Genomic DNA, 19,248 nt, shown 5'->3' on the forward strand with positions numbered 1-19,248 from the left:
GTGAACTCCCTATCCTGGTCAAAGTTTATGAACCCCTAGTGAACTCCCTATCCTGGTCAAAGTCTATGAATCCCTAGTGAACTCTCTATTCCTGGCCAAAGTCTATGAATCCCTAGTGAACTCCCTGTCCTGGCCCAAAGTCTATGAATCCATAGTGAACTCCCTATCCTGGTCAAAGTCTATGAATCCCTAGTCAACTCCCTGTCCTGGTCAAAGTTTATGAACCCCTAGTGAACTCCCTATCCTGGTCAAAGTCTATGAATCCCTAGTGAACTCTCTATTCCTGGCCAAAGTCTATGAATCCCTAGTGAACTCCCTGTCCTGGCCCAAAGTCTATGAATCCATAGTGAACTCCCTATCCTGGCCAAAGTCTGTGAATCACTAGTGAACTCCCTATCCTGGCCAAAGTCAATACATCTAGTGAACTCACAGTTAAAAAACGTCTTCATTGAGTAGAACATACTGAGTGGGGTTCAGTCTGGCTTTAGATCGGGGCACAGCACCACACCTGCAGCTATGGCCGTGGCAAACATGAATGTACTTGATAAAAAGCAACATTGTGCTGCTCTGTTTGTGGATTTATCAAAAGGTCTTTGATTCAGTTGACCATGAATTGTTGCTAGCTAAACTCAGAAACATTGGTCTCAGGGGCAGTCGATTGGTTAAGGAGCTACATTAATGACAGAACACAATGTGTATATACTGACAATCACAAGTCTGTCTTGAGATTAATGGAGATGTGCCCCAGGATGTACAGGTAGTTTGTTCTAACCTCTGTCAGGATGTACAGGTAGTTTGTTCTAACCTCTCCTCTCTGCCAGGATGTACAGGTAGTTTGTTCTAACCTCTCCTCTCTGCCAGGATGTACAGGTAGTTTGTTCTAACCTCTGTCAGGATGTACAGGTAGTTTGTTCTAACCTCTCCTCTCTGCCAGGATGTACAGGTAGTTTGTTCTAACCTCTCCTCTCTGTCAGGATGTACAGGTAGTTTGTTCTAACCTCTGTCAGGATGTACAGGTAGTTTGTTCTAACCTCTCTGTCAGAATGTACAGGTAGTTTGTTCTAACCTCTCTGTCAGGATGTTCAGGTAGTTTGTTCTAACCTCTCCTCTCCTCTCTCTGTCAGGATGTACAGACAGTTTGTTCTGTCAATCCTGCTTGCAGGCGTCCTGTGCCTGGTGGGCGGCGACACCCGCAAGACCCGCCTCCAAGGCTCCATCCCCAACCCTTTCAAAGGGAACGGCAACACCTCTGACAAACGCACCCGTAAACAGGAAATACTTGCCTCCAGCCAGGAAGCTCTGGTCGTCACAGAGAGGAAGTACCTGAAGAGTGACTGGTGCAAGACCCAGCCGCTGCGTCAGACGGTGAGCGAGGAGGGCTGTCTCAGTCGTACCGTCATCAACAGGTTCTGCTACGGACAGTGTAACTCCTTCTATATCCCACGACACGTTAAGACGGAGCAGGAGTCTTTCCGGTCCTGTGCTTTCTGCCGGCCGCAGCGTTTCACCACGCTGACCGTAGAGCTGGACTGTCCTGACCTCCAGCCACCCTTCAGGCACCGCAAGATCCAGAGAGTCAAACAGTGTCGCTGTATATCGGTCTCCGTCGGTGACTCTGGGAAGCGGTGATACTCGTCTCTTTTTTTATCATCTTGGACAATCCCTAGATACTGTCCAGATATTCCGCTGACCTCACAGGAGACAGTTTGTACAAGACTCGAGTACATGGAGGGTGAGGACATGCATTTTTACTGATGGCACATAGAATGAATACATAAAAGCTGAAGGGGCCCACTCTCTTTAGAAGTACTGAGCATGACGGATGTTTCTATGGAGCAGCTCTGTGTTGATCATACCAAGCACTCTATATGAGACAAACGGACATTTCTACAACCCAGACCGATTAAACCCATGACTATATACACTCTGTAGTTCAAAGATGGTGGATAAATGAAGATGTCTTACTCAGGCGGGTTTACCGTTAAAAACGAAAAATGGTCACAATTCCAGACTGCTTAAGGAAGTGCCTTTCCAATAGACAATGCGATAGCAGCTGGGTCTAGTCTACTTATGTCATTGACTGTATATGAACCCAGGGGGAAAAAGCAGAGTGAGACATCTCACTTCCTCTACCGTCTCTGCAGAAACAGACTTACCTGGACCACAGGTCTCCTCAGCCTGTCGGAGAGGGGGGGTCGTATTCAAATGGAAGAAAACTGACTGAAACAATAAGGGACTTGTCCAATACAAAATGCTAATTTTCAACTACAAAATGTGTTTCTAATGTGTGCCCTAATGGATATGACCATATTCCAGAGGGACTCTGGTAGAGAGGTTGTTGGAGACTGACTGGGTTAGTAGAAGGTCCTACTGCAGCAACAGCCGACCTGGGGTTCCACAGAGGGTAGGTGGTTGTTGAATAGAGACTGACTGGGTCAGTAGAGGGTCCTACTGCAGCAACATCCTACCGGGGGTTTCACAGAGGGGAGGATGGTGTTGATTAGAGACTGACTAGGTTAGTAGAAGGTCCTACTGCAGCAACAGCCGACCTGGGGTTTCACAGAGGGTAGGTGGTTGTTGAATAGAGACTGACTGCGTTAGTAGAGGGTCCTACTGCAGCAACATCCTACCGGGGGTTTCACAGAGGGTAGGAGGTTGTTGAATAGAGACTGACTGGGTTAGTAGAAGGTCCTACTGCAGCAACAGCCGACCTGGGGTTTCACAGAGGGTAGGTGGTTGTTGAATAGAGACTGACTGGGTTAGTAGTAGACCTACTGCAGCAACAGCCTACCTGGGGTTTCACAGGCGATATATATCATTCTGTACAAATAAATATCACATTATTATTAGATTTAGAGAGATTATATCAATACAATGTTACATTACAATAGCATTTATATTTACATAAATGAATAAATGATATACTAAATCTGTACCGAAGTTGAAACAAGTTTATCTTGGTGTTTTCATTGTGTTTTGTTTAAACTTTGTCGTCAGTATTGTAAAAAGTTCAGATGAAAGTTGCTGCAAACAACAACTCAGTCTGAAGACTCATTCTTAACCATCTTCTTTCAGGACACGTTTCTGATTAGAACGCCGGCCTTCTAAAGAGAATCAAAATCGACCAACCACAGAAAGGCTGTTCTCAACAAAAGAGAATCAAAATCGACCAACCACAGAAAGGCTGTTCTCAACAAAAGAGAATCAAAATCGACCAACCACAGAAAGGCTGAATTTATTCATTTTTATTGTAGATAAATGACATTGCTGCTCCCAGAAACAAGCAGAGATCCAGTAACATACTAACAACATTTGACAATAATAAACCGTTATCCAACAACTCCAGGATGATGATTTAACTGCGGGACAGAAAATAAAAATCTTTACAAAAATATGTTACACAAAGAATACAATACTACCTTACATTGATAAAAGCATTTTAAATATATTATTTTTAGTAATCAAGTCAATCATTTGAATGCACTTTTCAATGTAAATGAACAATGCCTTTAGGACTGTTCACTATCTTACATTAACAAAATGTTTGTCAAACCAACAGACTACATTTCCCATAACCCTCTGTCCTCACATACATTAGAAATGTCTTCTTACCGAGTCACATGGATATCACTTCAGATAAATGAAACGGGAATAAGTTATACATTTACAGTTTTTTACACAAAAATTGGCATATATTTTTCCTCGATAAAGAGTAGAAATATGTCTTTGAAGTGATGTTTTTATTGTTAAGTGAGTGAAACATGCCAGAAGTCTATTCTACAGCTGGTCTTCTAGACTGAGTGAACAGTGATCAGATAAGAGCTTCTGTGGGTAAACCTCTCTACTGGTCAGGAAGGATACAGAGAGCTCTTCTCTGTCGGACACAATCTAGTTGAGCTCAACGTTGGACATCATGTCTGTATGCTAAACGGCTCCCTATATAGACCATTACTATGGGCCCTAATCCAAAGTACGGTACTAAATAGGGAATAGGGAGCAGTTTGGGACACAGGCCATTATTCAAGGTTATTATGTTGCTGTAAGAACACCCAGCTAAGCTGATCCATTATTGACTTGGACTAAAGAACATGGGTAACGATCTTTCGTTTTTTGACCCCCCCCCCCCATTACCACGTTTAATTTCAAATGCATGTTGAGAACATTCAGGCGACTGGTTGCTGCCATCCATTTGGGATTAAGAAGGGTGATTTACTCTAAGGGATCAACGGCCTAAAACCAACAACACCGAACATCAACATGTTGACGGTGACCTGTCAGAGACTGCATCCCAAATGGAACACTATATAGTGCATAGGTCCTGGTCAACAGTAGTGTACTATATAGGGAATAGGGTGCATGGGCCCTGTTCAACAGTAGTGCACTATATAGGGAATAGGGTGCATGGGCCCTGGTAAAAAGTAGTGTACTATATAGGGAATAGGGTGCATGGTCCCTGGTCAACAGTAGTGTACTATATAGGGAATAGGGTGCCTGGGTCCTGGTCAACAGTAGTGTACTATAATGGGAATAGGGTGCCATTTGGGATGTATCCTGGACAACGGCTGTGTTCGTTTTCCTTCTTCACGTTCTGTCACGTCCAATGAGGTTGTGTTTTAAGATGTACCCAATCACTGTTTCAGTGAGCCGAATACACATTTATATTGCTTTGGAAAACACATCTCGTCATGGTATACAGTAAGCTTGAATAGGTAACATGTTTGGCATTTCAGATCAGTACTGTAGGGGGTATGACTGGAGAAGATGGCTCGAGGTATCTCAACAGTAGGGGGTAGGACTGTGAAGAAGATGGCTCGAGGTATCTCAACAGTAGGGGGTATGACTGGAGAAGATGGCTCGAGGTATCTCAACAGTAGGGGGTAGGACTGGAGAAGATGGCTCAAAGTATCTTAACAGTAGGGGGTAGGACTGTGGAGAAGATGGCTCGAGGTATCTCAACAGTAGAGGGTATGACTGGAGAAGATGGCTCCAGGGACCTCTACAGTAGGGGGTAGGACTGGAGAAGATGGCTCTAGGTATCTCACCAGTAGGAAGTAGGACTGGAGAAGATGGCTCCAGGTATCTCAACAGTAGGGGGTATGACTGTGGAGAAAATGGCTCCAAGTACCTCTACAGTAGGGGGTAGGACTGTGAAGAAGATGGCTCCAGGTATCTCAACAGTAGGAAGTAGGACTGGAGAAGATGGCTCCAGGTACTTCTACAGTATGGAGTAGGACTGTGGAGAAGATGGCTCCAAGTACCTCTACAGTAGGTATGCTTTAGTATACTTCCCTGTGGAAGTCATCCTATAAATATAGTTCTGGTATAATGACATCCTGTGATCTCTGACCCCATGGTGCTTCCCTCTTCTTTATGATTGGATGTTGATGTTTGTGTGTCTGATGAGCTAATAACAGAAGCCTGCATAGTCGGTCCCATAGAGCAGGCAGGAGGACCGGGAGACGGACAGACTGACAGCTGCTTGGAGTCAAAAAATAAAAAGCAGTATCTAGTGTCCCAAACGGCACCCTATTCCCTATGTAGTGCACTACTTTAGACTAGAGCCCTATGGGACACTGGTCTAAAGTAGTGCCCTACATAGGGAATAGTGTGTCATTTTGGTTCTTGTTCTAAAGCCTAAGTGATTCATCTGTAGTAGTACATGCAGTCCAATGTGGTTGTTCCTCGTCTCTCTCTACAGTAAACGTAGACGTCCACCGGTCTTAAATCTTCATGCCCAGCTTGGCTTTCTGTGGAAAAACGATGTGTTAAATGTTCAGATATGCTTTAAACGGTGATAAAGACTCAATCAAGTAAACGTCCATGTGTATATAGTGGCCAATTATATCACTTACGATTCCCGAAGCATGCTTGGGTTTGACACTGTAGGTAGCCTTCTCCTTGGCTTGTCTGAAGCACTCCTCTGCCTTCTTCAGTCTGTATCGCAGAAACACAACATCACACAGCAGTCACATAACACACTGCAGTCAGCTACCATATACATCTGGGTCATAGTGAAAACCCACAATCCTGTCCTGATACCAGCCCCATCATCTAGCCAACATTCCACCACCTTCATACAACGATTGGGGCACCATGGACAGAACATCCAAATAAACAGTATAATCCCACTTAAAAAGATCCTGCAGGCCTTCAGCCATGGTGGGCCGACAAACTGATCCTTCAGCCATGGCGGGCCGACACACTGATCCTTCTACACATGTATTCAAGGTCTTGAGCCGCGGGCCCTGTGTGCTCCTGGATGCTGATTGGTTGTAAAGGGATCCGGAAAGGAACTCCATTCCCATCAGGAACAGTGGCTCCCCATTACAGAGGTGGAGCGGTCGGGACAAACCGTTCCCATCAGGAACAGGGGCTCCCCATTACAGAGGTGGAGCGGTCGGGACAAACCATTCCCATCAGGAACAGGGGCTCCACATTATGGAGGTGGAGCGGTCGGGACAAACCGTTCCCATCAGGAACAGGGGCTCCCCATTGTGGAGGTGGAGCGGTCAGGACAAACTGTTCCCATCAGGAACAGGGGCTCCCCATTATGGAGGTGGAGCGGTCGGGACAAAACGTTCCCATCAGGAACAGGGGCTCCCCATTACGGAGGTGGAGCGGTCGGGACGAACCATTCCCATCAGGAAAAGGGGCTCCCCATTATGGAGGTGGAGCGGTCGGGACAAACCGTTCCCATTATGGAGGTGGAGCGGTCGGGACAAACCGTTCCCATCAGGAACAGGGGCTCCCCATTACGGAGGTGGAGCGGTCGGGACAAACCGTTCCCATCAGGAACAGGGGCTCCCCATTACGGAGGTAGAGCGGTCGGGACAAACCGTTCCCATCAGGAACAGGGGCTCCCCATTACAGAGCGGGACAAACTGGTCCCATCAGGAACAGGGGCTCCCCATTACAGAGCGGGACAAAGGCAGACAGGGACGATGACAGGAGTTCAATTAACCAGCCCTGTGAAATGAATAGCACATAGAAGATTTTTTTTTTTTTTTTACCAGATATTGTTCATCCTGATCAGACAGATTACAATTACTTCAAACAATTGAAGATTATCAATCGGATTAAGTATGAATAGAAAGTATATTTAAATGCCTGGATTACTTTAATTTAGGTGAATCTCTTATACAGGAGAGAGGGGTGAGGGGGTTAAATTTATGTACAGCAACCCCAGATGTAAAATAGTAAATAAATGGTAACTTCTTAGAAAGTATTGAGCTTTTAAGAGGAGGAAAACAAGGATGTCCATTGTCTCCATATTTATTTATTATGACCATTGAAATACTAGCTATTAAAATTAGATCCAACAACTACATCAAGGGGTTGGAAATCCAAGGTTAAGAAACAAAAATGTTAAGGTTTTACTTAAGTCAGGAATCTGGATGCCTGCACAGTCTCGTTGAACATCTTGGTCACTTTTCTAGCCTCTCTGTACTAAAACCTAACAAGTGCACCATATTACGTATTGGGATCGTTAAAAAAAAATTGTGTTTACACTACTTTGTAGTTTCCCAATAAAATAGGCGGATGGTGAAGCAGACATACTTGGTATTCACATCTCAAAAAACAATCAATTTCAATAGAAAGTGACCAACATTTTTTTTTAAATATTATGCAACCATGGAGAGGTAAGTACTTGTCTATTTATGGAAAAATCACCTTGATTAAATCTTTGGTCCGATCAGTTACTAACTAATGGCACTGCCTACTCCAGATTACTCGTATTTAAATCATATGAGCAAGAAAATCTCATTTCATTTGAAATGATATGCCAGACAAAATGAAATTAATATAATGAATATGAGTTTGGGCCTAAAATGATGAAATATTAAAGCTTTAAACTAAAATCTTCACTCATAAATTAAACTGAAACCCCAAATGGTTCTCCAGTAGATTATTAAAAACAGACTCCTTTGTTAAAATGGCCGTTTTGCCTTCATACAGATTACAACTTCTCATTTCCCACTAATTGAAAATAAAGTTCTTTCCTTTCTTAAACAAGCCATAAATATAAATATATATATAATATATAAAAATATATATAAAATATATATAAAATATATAAAATATATATAAAATATATAAAATATATATAAAATATATAAAATATATAAAATATATATAAAATATATATAAAATATATAAAATATATAAAATATATATAAAATATATATATAATATATATATAATATATAAAAATATATATAAAATATATAAAATATATAAATATATATAAAATATATAAAAAAATATATATATATATGGCGTACAACAATCTCAGTTCTGTAGATTTTGCTGCGAAAGAGAGAATCAATTGATAATTTATTCTGGTATTGCCTCTGTAGCTTGTTTCTGGTCACAGGTTCAGGAATGGTACAAATGATAAAACATAAAAAGGTAAAAATATACAAATCACAACATGCACTTAAAATTAACCTCACAAACAGCAGTGTTGGGAGATCTGGAAAACCCCACTCAGTCAATAACTAATATAATACTCGTAGGAAAGGTTTTCATCTTTAGCTCACAATCTGTGGATAATATACGATTAGAAAGGTTAAAAACGATAGGTGGGATTAAAGAGCTGAGGTCTATGGTGATAGGTGGGATGGGCTGAGAGATGCTGAGGGGTGGGATTAAAGAGCTGAGGTCTATGGTGATAGGTGGGATGGGCTGAGAGGGGAGATTAAAGAGCTGAGGTCTATGGTGATAGGTGGGATGGCTGAGAGGGGAGATTAAAGAGCTGAGGTCTATGGTGATAGGTGGGATGGGCTGAGAGATTAAAGAGCTGAGGTCTATGGTGATAGGTGGGAAGGGCTGAGAGAGAATGAGGGGCGGGTTTAAAGAGCTGATGTTTGGTAATGTACTATTGTTATGCGACTGCTTTCTATAAAAGTACCATGTATGTAAAATGTATAAGTAGCAGAAAAGCTGTAATAAAAACAGATTTGTCCTCCAGAGAGAGAGGGGGTGGAAGGGTTAGTAATGGAAAACAAGCCCTGGCTGCAGGGTTTCCACTGTGGAGGGCTTACGGAGTCAACCCTGACTGACGGAGTCAACCCTGACTGACGGAGTCAACCCTGACTGACGGAGTCAACCCTGACTGACGGAGTCAACCCTGACTGACGGAGTCAACCCTGACTGACGGAGTCAACCCTGACTGACGGAGTCAACCCTGACTGACGGAGTCATATTCTCAGTCTTCAGTCAAACTGACAACAGGATATCATGAAACTGAACTACTCTTCCAGTGTGCAGGAGAGAAAGAGAGAAAGAAAGAGTAAGAGAGAGCGAGAGAAAGAGAGAGAGAGGCAGTAAGAGAGAGGCAGTATGAACAGAGAGAGAGGAGAGAGAGCGCGAGCAGCAGCAGCAGTAAGGAGAGAGTGAGAGAAAGAGTATCCTCTTCATGACAGATTTTAATTGTAGCCAGATGTTAAATCTCTGTGGTCGGAAGTTCTTAACTGACAGCCTGACACCCTCTCTACCCAGCACCTGTCCACAGAGAGGAGAGAGGAGGGGAGGGGAAGGAGAGAGGAGGGGAAGGAGAGAGGAGGGGAAGGAGAGAGGAGGGGAAGGAGAGAGGAGGGGAGGGGGTGAGGAGGGAAGGAGAGAGGAGGCGAGGGGAAGGGGTGAGGAGGGAAGGAGAGAGGAGACGAGGGGAAGGGGAGAGGAGGATGACTATCCTGCCACCAAAAAATGCTTATTTACCAGCCAACACTCCACTCTGACACTTTCTCCCACTAGAGGAGAGGAAGGGGAGGGGAAAGGAGGGGGGCAGAGGGGGAGAGGAAAGGAGGAATGCAGTGCATTTCATGTCTAATTTCCTTGACCTCCAAACCATCAACAGAACCAGTGATTGTCTCCAGGACCATAAATAGAAATGTTCTGTTGTAATGAGACTCTTCTTGACACACTGTCTGCTTTATGAGAGCTGGCTGCCACACCAGAGGACAGTAGTGATCAGGGATGAGAGTGTGTGTTGGTGTTTAAGTATTCAGGGTGATAATGATAACTGATATATCCAAAACAAATATTAATATAAACCCTGAAATAGAGTGTGGAACACGGATGATTAAGTAGGGCGAATATTCATATACTGAGACATGTCATTCTGTTCCCTGGGAGAAACCTTCCTAACCTAGACATGTCCTTCTGTCCCCGAAGGAGAGAAACCTTCCTAACCGAGACATGTCATTCTGTTCCCTGGGAGAAACCTTCCTAACCTAGACATGTCATTCTGTCCCCGAAGGAGAGAAACCTTCCTAACCGAGACATGTCATTCTGTTCCCTGGGAGAAACCTTCCTAACCTAGACATGTCCTTCTGTCCCCGAAGGAGAGAAACCTTCCTAACCGAGACATGTCATTCTGTTCCCTGGGAGAAACCTTCCTAACCTAGACATGTCATTCTGTCCCCGAAGGAGAGAAACCTTCCTAACCTAGACATGTCATTCTGTTCCCTGGGAGAAACCTTCCTAACCTAGACATGTCATTCTGTCCCCGAAGGAGAGAAACCTTCCTAACCTAGACATGTCATTCTGGATCCGGTCTAGTTAGACGTCGGCAAAGATCTGTCTGGATCCGGTCTAGTTAGACGTCGGCAAAGATCTCTGTCTGGATCCGGTCTAGTTAGACGTCGGCAAAGTAGTGTGGAAAATAACATTCATGCTGAAACCCTCTTAATAAACACCAATGGGATTCACCAACTTGATGGTTTATATTTAGGATCATTTCGTACAGCTTTGGTAACATTCTTTTTGGTTGTTGTTGAAAATCTTATTTAATGATTTCATATATTGGACATGTGATAAGGCCACACAGAGAGGGGGCCAGAGATACACTATTTAGGATTTTATTTCACCTTTATTTAACCAGGTAGGCCAGTTGAGAACAAGTTCTCATTTACAACTGCGACCTGGCCAATATAAAGCAACGCAGTGAGACACAAACAACACAGAGTTACACATAAACAAACGTACAGTCAAGTTTACTACATGACTGGAATGATGGTGTTGAGGACATGCAGAGGACAGCCTCTGGTTAATGCAGTACAGGGGTCAGAAGTGTTACCTATTAGAATGCAGTACAGGGGTCAGAAGTGTTACCTATTAGAGTGCAGTACAGGGGTCAGAAGTGTTACCTATTAGAATGCAGTACAGGGGTCAGAAGTGTTACCTATTAGAATGCAGTACAGGGGTCAGAAGTGTTACCTATTAGAATACAGTACAGGGGTCAGAAGTGTTACCGATTAGAATACAGTACAGGGGTCAGAAGTGTTACCTATTAGAATGCAGTACAGGGGTCAGAAGTGTTACCTATTAGAATGCAGTACAGGGGTCAGAAGTGTTACCTATTAGAATGCAGTACAGGGGTCAGAAGTGTTACCTATTAGAGTGCAGTACAGGGGTCAGAAGTGTTACCTATTAGAATGCAGTACAGGGGTCAGAAGTGTTACCTATTAGAATACAGTACAGGGGTCAGAAGTGTTACCTATTAGAATACAGTACAGGGGTCAGAAGTGTTACCTATTAGAATGCAGTACAGGGGTCAAAAGTGTTACCTATTAGAATGCAGTACAGGGGTCAGAAGTGTTACTATTAGAATGCAGAATAGGGGTCAGAAGTGTTACCTATTAGAATGCAGAATAGGGGTCAGAAGTGTTACCTATTAGAATGCAGTACAGGGGTCAGAAGTGTTACTTATTAGAATGCAGTACAGGGGTCAGAAGTGTTACCTATTAGAATGCAGTACAGGGGTCAGAAGTGTTACCTATTAGAATGCAGAATAGGGGTCGAAAGTGCCCTCTGTAATTGTGGGAAAACAAACTGTTAATTTGCCTGAACAAACCTTGCAACCCAACGGGAACAAGATGATGATGTGACTCCTGATGTTTTCTTTACAAACCACTTCCCTCCTCTCCTCCAGGTTAATGCCCTGAAACCATGACCAACATCTGTATGTCTCTCACAGGGCACGACGGTGTCACACACACACACTCTTGTACTGCGGAGCAGTGCAGGGACATTCTCTATGCATTCCGAGTAACCTGAAACTAGACATTATCGTACCAGATCCTGACAGAGAGAAACTAGACATTATCGTACCAGATCCAGACAGAGAAACTAGACATTATCGTACCAGATCCAGACAGAGAGACTAGACATTATCATACCAGATCCAGACAGAGAGACTAGACATTATCATACCAAATCCAGACAGAGAACCCTAGACATTATCGTACCAGATCCAGAAAGAGAAACGAGACATTATCGTACCAGATCCAGACAGAGAGAAACTAGACATTATCATACCAGATCCAGACAGAGAAACTAGACCAGATCAAGACATTATCATACCAGATCCAGACAGAGGGAACCTAGACATTATCGTACCAGCTCCAGAGAGAGAAACTAGACATTATCATACCAGATCCAGACAGAGAGAAACTAGACATTATCGTACCAGATCCAGACAGAGAACCTAGACATTATCGTACCAGATCCAGAAAGAGAAACGAGACATTATCGTACCAGATCCAGACAGAGAACCTAGACCAGATCCAGACAGAGAAACTAGACATTATCGTACCAGATCCAGACAGAGAAACTAGACATTATCGTACCAGCTCCAGACAGAGAGAGAAACTAGACATTATCATACCAGATCCAGAAAGAGAAACTAGACATTATCGTACCAGATCCAGACAGAGAAACTAGACATTATCGTACCAGCTCCAGACAGAGAGAGAAACTAGACATTATCGTACCAGATCCAGACAGAGAAACTAGACATTATCGTACCAGCTCCAGACAGAGAGAGAAACTAGACATTATCGTACCAGATCCAGACAGAGAGAAGCAAGATGTGTGTTGATGTGTGTGATCCCTGGTCCTTTAGTGGTTGGGGGTTTGTAATGTATAACAAACAGTACCCCTCATCTCTTCCCCGGGGTCAGGGGCTCATTTCTACTTTGTTGACTCTGTATTATCAGGCAACCTCATCGAACAACTGGAAGCTAACCGGACCGGTCTAGGCTGTGGTCCCAAACGGCACCCTACTCCCTAAGGACACTTGGTCAAAAGTAGTGCACAATATAGGGAATATGGTGCCATTTGGGACAAAGCCTTAGCAGTCTTTTTAATATTGGGGATGAATACATATTCACTGATGTGGTTCAGTGACAGGTTTGCCTGCTTTTTGAATGGGCTTTAATGGAGACAGATATGATCTGATATTAAACATATGGGGAACGTTATGGGAGATCACGATTCAACCATGGGGGTAACAACAGTGATGGAATACTAATGGAACAGAATATGACACACGCACACACACACACACACACACACACCAAGACCACCGCAAAAGTAATACTGTCTCTGTTAGACTCCTGACTAATATAAAACAATTCCTCCTAATACTGTCTGTTAGACCACTGACTAATATAAAACAATTCCTCATAATACTGTCTGCTAGACCACTGACTAATATAAAACAATTCCTCCTGTCTGTTAGACCACTGACTAATATAAAACAATTCCTCCTGTCTGTTAGACCCCTGACTAATATAAAACAATTCCTCCTGTCTGTTAGACCACTGACTAATATAAAACAATTCCTCCTGTCTGTTAGACCCCTGACTAATATAAAACAATTCCTCCTGTCTGTTAGACCACTGACTAATATAAAACAATAGCTCCTGTCTGTTAGACCACTGACTAATATAAAACAATAGCTCCTGTCTGCTAGACCACTGACTAATATAAAACAATAGCTCCTGTCTGTTAGACCCCTGACTAATATAAAACAATTCCTCCTGTCTGTTAGACCACTGACTAATATAAAACAATTCCTCCTAATACTGTCTGCTAGACCACTGACTAATATAAAACAATTCCTCCTGTCTGTTAGACCACTGACTAATATAAAACAATACCTCATAATACTATCTGTTAGACCACTGACTAATATAAAACAATTCCTCCTGTCTGTTAGACCACTGACTAATATAAAACAATTCCTCCTAATACTATCTGTTAGACCACTGACTAATATAAAACAATTCCTCCTAATACTATCTGTTAGACCACTGACTAATATAAAACAATTCCTCCTGTCTGTTAGACCACTGACTAATATAAAACAATTCCTCCTGTCTGTTAGACCACTGACTAATATAAAACAATTCCTCCTGTCTGTTAGACCACTGACTAATATAAAACAATACCTCCTGTCTGTTAGACCACTGACTAATATAAAACAATTCCTCCTGTCTGTTAGACCACTGACTAATATAAAACAATTCCTCCTAATACTATCTGTTAGACCACTGACTAATATAAAACAATTCCTCCTGTCTGTTAGACCCCTGACTAATATAAAACAATTCCTCCTGTCTGTTAGACCACTGACTAATATAAAACAATTCCTCCTAATACTATCTGTTAGACCACTGACTAATATAAAACAATACCTCCTGTCTGTTAGACCACTGACTAATATAAAACAATTCCTCCTGTCTGTTAGACCCCTGACTAATATAAAACAATACCTCCTATCTGTTAGACTCCTGACTAATATAAAACAATACCTCCTAATACTGTCTGTTAGACCACTGACTAATATAAAACAATTCCTCCTAATACTATCTGTTAGACCACTGACTAATATAAAACAATACCTCCTAATACTATCTGTTAGACCACTGACTAATATAAAACAATTCCTCCTGTCTGTTAGACCACTGACTAATATAAAACAATTCCTCCTAATACTATCTGTTAGACCACTGACTAATATAAAACAATACCTCCTAATACTATCTGTTAGACCACTGACTAATATAAAACAATTCCTCCTGTCTGTTAGACCCCTGACTAATATAAAACAATTCCTCCTAATACTATCTGTTAGACCACTGACTAATATAAAACAATTCCTCCTAATACTATCTGCTAGACCACTGACTAATATAAAACAATTCCTCCTGTCTGTTAGACCACTGACTAATATAAAACAATTCCTCCTAATACTATCTGTTAGACCACTGACTAATATAAAACAATTCCTCCTGTCTGTTAGACCACTGACTAATATAAAACAATTCCTCCTGTCTGTTAGACCACTGACTAATATAAAACAATTCCTCCTAATACTATCTGTTAGACCACTGACTAATATAAAACAATAGCTCCTGTCTGCTAGACCACTGACTAATATAAAACAATTCCTCCTAATACTATCTGTTAGACCACTGACTAATATAAAACAATTCCTCCTGTCTGTTAGACCACTGACTAATATAAAACAATTCCTCCTGTCTGTTAGACCACTGACTAATATAAAACAATTCCTCCTAATACTGTCTGCTAGACCACTGACTAATATAAAACAATTCCTCCTAATACTATCTGTTAGACCACTGACTAATATAAAACAATACCTCCTAATACTATCTGTTAGACCACTGACTAATATAAAACAATACCTCCTAATACTATCTGTTAGACCACTGACTAATATAAAACAATACCTCCTAATACTATCTGTTAGACCACTGACTAATATAAAACAATACCTCATAATACTGTCTGTTAGACCACTGACTAATATAAAACAATTCCTCCTGTCTGTTAGACCACTGACTAATATAAAACAATACCTCATAATACTGTCTGTTAGACCACTGACTAATATAAAACAATTCCTCCTGTCTGTTAGACCACTGACTAATATAAAACAATACCTCCTAATACTATCTGTTAGACCACTGACTAATATAAAACAATTCCTCCTAATACTATCTGTTAGACCACTGACTAATATAAAACAATTCCTCCTGTCTGCTAGACCACTGACTAATATAAAACAATTCCTCCTGTCTGTTAGACCACTGACTAATATAAAACAATTCCTCCTGTCTGTTAGACCACTGACTAATATAAAACAATTCCTCCTGTCTGTTAGACCACTGACTAATATAAAACAATACCTCCTGTCTGTTAGACCACTGACTAATATAAAACAATTCCTCCTGTCTGTTAGACCACTGACTAATATAAAACAATTCCTCCTAATACTATCTGTTAGACCACTGACTAATATAAAACAATTCCTCCTGTCTGTTAGACCCCTGACTAATATAAAACAATTCCTCCTGTCTGTTAGACCACTGACTAATATAAAACAATTCCTCCTAATACTATCTGTTAGACCACTGACTAATATAAAACAATACCTCCTGTCTGTTAGACCACTGACTAATATAAAACAATTCCTCCTGTCTGTTAGACCCCTGACTAATATAAAACAATACCTCCTATCTGTTAGACTCCTGACTAATATAAAACAATTCCTCCTAATACTGTCTGTTAGACCACTGACTAATATAAAACAATAGCTCCTGTCTGTTAGACCACTGACTAATATAAAACAATTCCTCCTAATACTGTCTGTTAGACCACTGACTAATATAAAACAATTCCTCCTAATACTATCTGTTAGACCCCTGACTAATATAAAACAATTCCTCCTAATACTGTCTGTTAGACCACTGACTAATATAAAACAATAGCTCCTAATACTATCTGTTAGACCACTGACTAATATAAAACAATACCTCCTAATACTATCTGTTAGACCACTGACTAATATAAAACAATTCCTCCTGTCTGTTAGACCACTGACTAATATAAAACAATTCCTCCTAATACTATCTGTTAGACCACTGACTAATATAAAACAATTCCTCCTGTCTGTTAGACCACTGACTAATATAAAACAATTCCTCCTAATACTGTCTGTTAGACCACTGACTAATATAAAACAATTCCTCCTAATACTATCTGTTAGACCACTGACTAATATAAAACAATTCCTCCTAATACTGTCTGTTAGACCACTGACTAATATAAAACAATTCCTCCTGTCTGTTAGACCACTGACTAATATAAAACAATAGCTCCTGTCTGTTAGACCACTGACTAATATAAAACAATACCTCCTAATACTATCTGTTAGACCACTGACTAATATAAAACAATTCCTCCTAATACTATCTGTTAGACCACTGACTAATATAAAACAATTCCTCCTGTCTGTTAGACCACTGACTAATATAAAACAATTCCTCCTGTCTGTTAGACCACTGACTAATATAAAACAATTCCTCCTGTCTGTTAGACCACTGACTAATATAAAACAATTCCTCCTGTCTGTTAGACCACTGACTAATATAAAACAATTCCTCCTATCTGTTAGACCACTGACTAATATAAAACAATTCCTCCTGTCTGCTAGACCACTGACTAATATAAAACAATTCCTCCTGTCTGTTAGACCACTGACTAATATAAAACAATTCCTCCTGTCTGTTAGACCACTGACTAATATAAAACAATTCCTCCTAATACTATCTGTTAGACCACTGACTAATATAAAACAATACCTCCTGTCTGTTAGACCACTGACTAATATAAAACAATTCCTCCTGTCTGTTAGACCACTGACTAATATAAAACAATTCCTCCTGTCCCTAAGATCGCTGGAAAAGCATGTGTGGTAACATAAAGCTGCAATGTGTTACTTTTTGGGCGACCCAAACAAATTCACAAAGATGTGTATGTTATAGATCTGTCGTTCTCATTGAAAACAAGTCTAAGAAGGTAGATCTGCTCTATTTCTATTTCTATATTTGTAACACCAGCTTCAAACAGCTGAAGATACAATATTTTTGTTATGAAAAATATATTTAATTGACAGCGGTTTAGATGGTACAATGATTCTCTACACTGAAGACCTAGCGGAGTCAAGCTGGTAGAAAGGTCAGCAGTGATGACAGAGTAGAGTAGAGTAGGCGCCCTGTAAAGCCCTGTAAAGCCCTGTAAAGCCCTACAACGCCCTACAATGCCCTACAACGCCCTACAAAGCCCTACAAAGCCCAGGGGAAAACACATGTATCTGTAACATTCCTTCTTTAAAAACAGTGAAGAACATCATGTATCCAACAAGTCAATCCTGATGCATTTCTGATTCCTGGAAAGTAACCAACCGGTCTCAATGAGACAAAGCACAGTCTTCAATTCTAACATAGTAACCTGTACATAATAAACTCATGATCTAATTTAAAACATCTGGTTGTTTAAAAAAAAACACAGGACTGGTTGGTACCTTTCCTGTAGGATCATCTTGTTCTCCTTCTTCCACAGGTCTTTAAAGTCGGAGGAGAAGTCGTGCCACACGGAGAAGAAGGTGTGGGGGGAAACCTCCTTCTCTCCCATCTTAGCCTTCACCTGGTAGAACACCGTCAACTCCAGGAACCTACAACAACAACACTGTTATAGACCAACGGAGACGGAGGGTAACGAAACATAAAGATAGAATGTGTTTTACAACTGTAGGAATGTGGAAATAAATACTTAACACTGTTTCATATGAGGTATTCATTAAATAGGGTTTCCCAAAATATAGAGCTTTACTAGCTAAAAACTCAACTTTATTCCAAACTGTCAAACTATGCTGCTATATTGGATGACAACACTGTTTGGTTAAACTCAGAAGAAAACACACCAAAAAAAAACGTAGTTTCTACCCAGTGAGACATCAACTCAACGTCTATTCCACGTTGGTTCCACGTCATTTCAATGATTCAACCATTGCCCAGTGGGTATAGAACTCATAAAGGTATCTTAAAGTGGTAGGTACAGATGTTATGACTGCATTGAAACGGTTCCTTACAACTTGTGAGTGTCACTGAGCTGCGTCTCCTGGACCTCCAGGTCAGATTTAGCTGCAAGACAGAAAACATGAAAGACAACAGTGGTTATTGTAAGTAGGATCGCTTGTTTCTCAGTGGTTGACAGGTCTCAGAACAGCCTAGTCTCTCAGTCAGGATAGTAGTTGGTTAGTAGTTGACAGGTCTCAGAACAGCCTCGTCTCTCAGTCAGGGCAGTAGTTGGTTAGTAGTTGACAGGTCTCAGAACAGCCTCGTCTCTCAGTCAGGGCAGTAGCTGACAGGTCTCAGAACAGCCTAGTCTCTCAGTCAGGGCAGTAGTTGGTTAGTAGTTGACAGGTCTCAGAACAGCCTCGTCTCTCAGTCAGGATAGAAGTTGACAGGTCTCAGAACAGCCTCGTCTCTCAATGAGGGTACTAGTTGGTTGGTAGTTGACAGGTCTCAGAACGGGCCTCGTCTCTCAATGAGGGTAGTAGTTGACAGAATGCCAAGAGTGTGCAAAGTTGTC

The 19,248-nt window shown here is 41.4% G+C and overlaps 2 protein-coding genes across 3 annotated transcripts in view; one reads left to right on the forward strand and one right to left on the reverse strand.

The window, feature by feature from the left end:
• LOC116372525 (gremlin-2-like) overlaps positions 1-2,947 on the forward strand; it is a 29,585-nt gene extending 26,638 nt beyond the window's left edge. Inside the window, exon 2 of the mRNA XM_031821344.1 lies at positions 1,125-2,947. Coding sequence (XP_031677204.1) covers positions 1,126-1,629 — 504 coding nt within the window. The 5' untranslated portion in view covers position 1,125 and the 3' untranslated portion in view covers positions 1,630-2,947. The remainder of the gene's footprint in view (positions 1-1,124) is intronic.
• A 282-nt stretch (positions 2,948-3,229) lies between these two features.
• The window catches only part of LOC109886059 (formin-2), a 121,876-nt gene continuing 105,857 nt past the window's right edge, over positions 3,230-19,248 (reverse strand). The window contains exons 17-20 of one of the 2 annotated variants that reach the window (XM_031821342.1): positions 18,746-18,797; positions 18,179-18,328; positions 5,853-5,934; positions 3,230-5,747 (exon numbers count right to left, since the gene is read on the reverse strand). In XM_031821342.1, the coding sequence (XP_031677202.1) occupies positions 5,721-5,747; positions 5,853-5,934; positions 18,179-18,328; positions 18,746-18,797 (311 nt within the window). In that variant the 3' untranslated portion in view covers positions 3,230-5,720. The remainder of the gene's footprint in view (positions 5,748-5,852; positions 5,935-18,178; positions 18,329-18,745; positions 18,798-19,248) is intronic. The other variant, XM_031821343.1, reaches the window with a different exon arrangement.

This window comes from Oncorhynchus kisutch, unplaced genomic scaffold (genome assembly GCF_002021735.2).
Source record: "Oncorhynchus kisutch isolate 150728-3 unplaced genomic scaffold, Okis_V2 scaffold3962, whole genome shotgun sequence".
Lineage (NCBI taxonomy): Eukaryota > Metazoa > Chordata > Actinopteri > Salmoniformes > Salmonidae > Oncorhynchus > Oncorhynchus kisutch.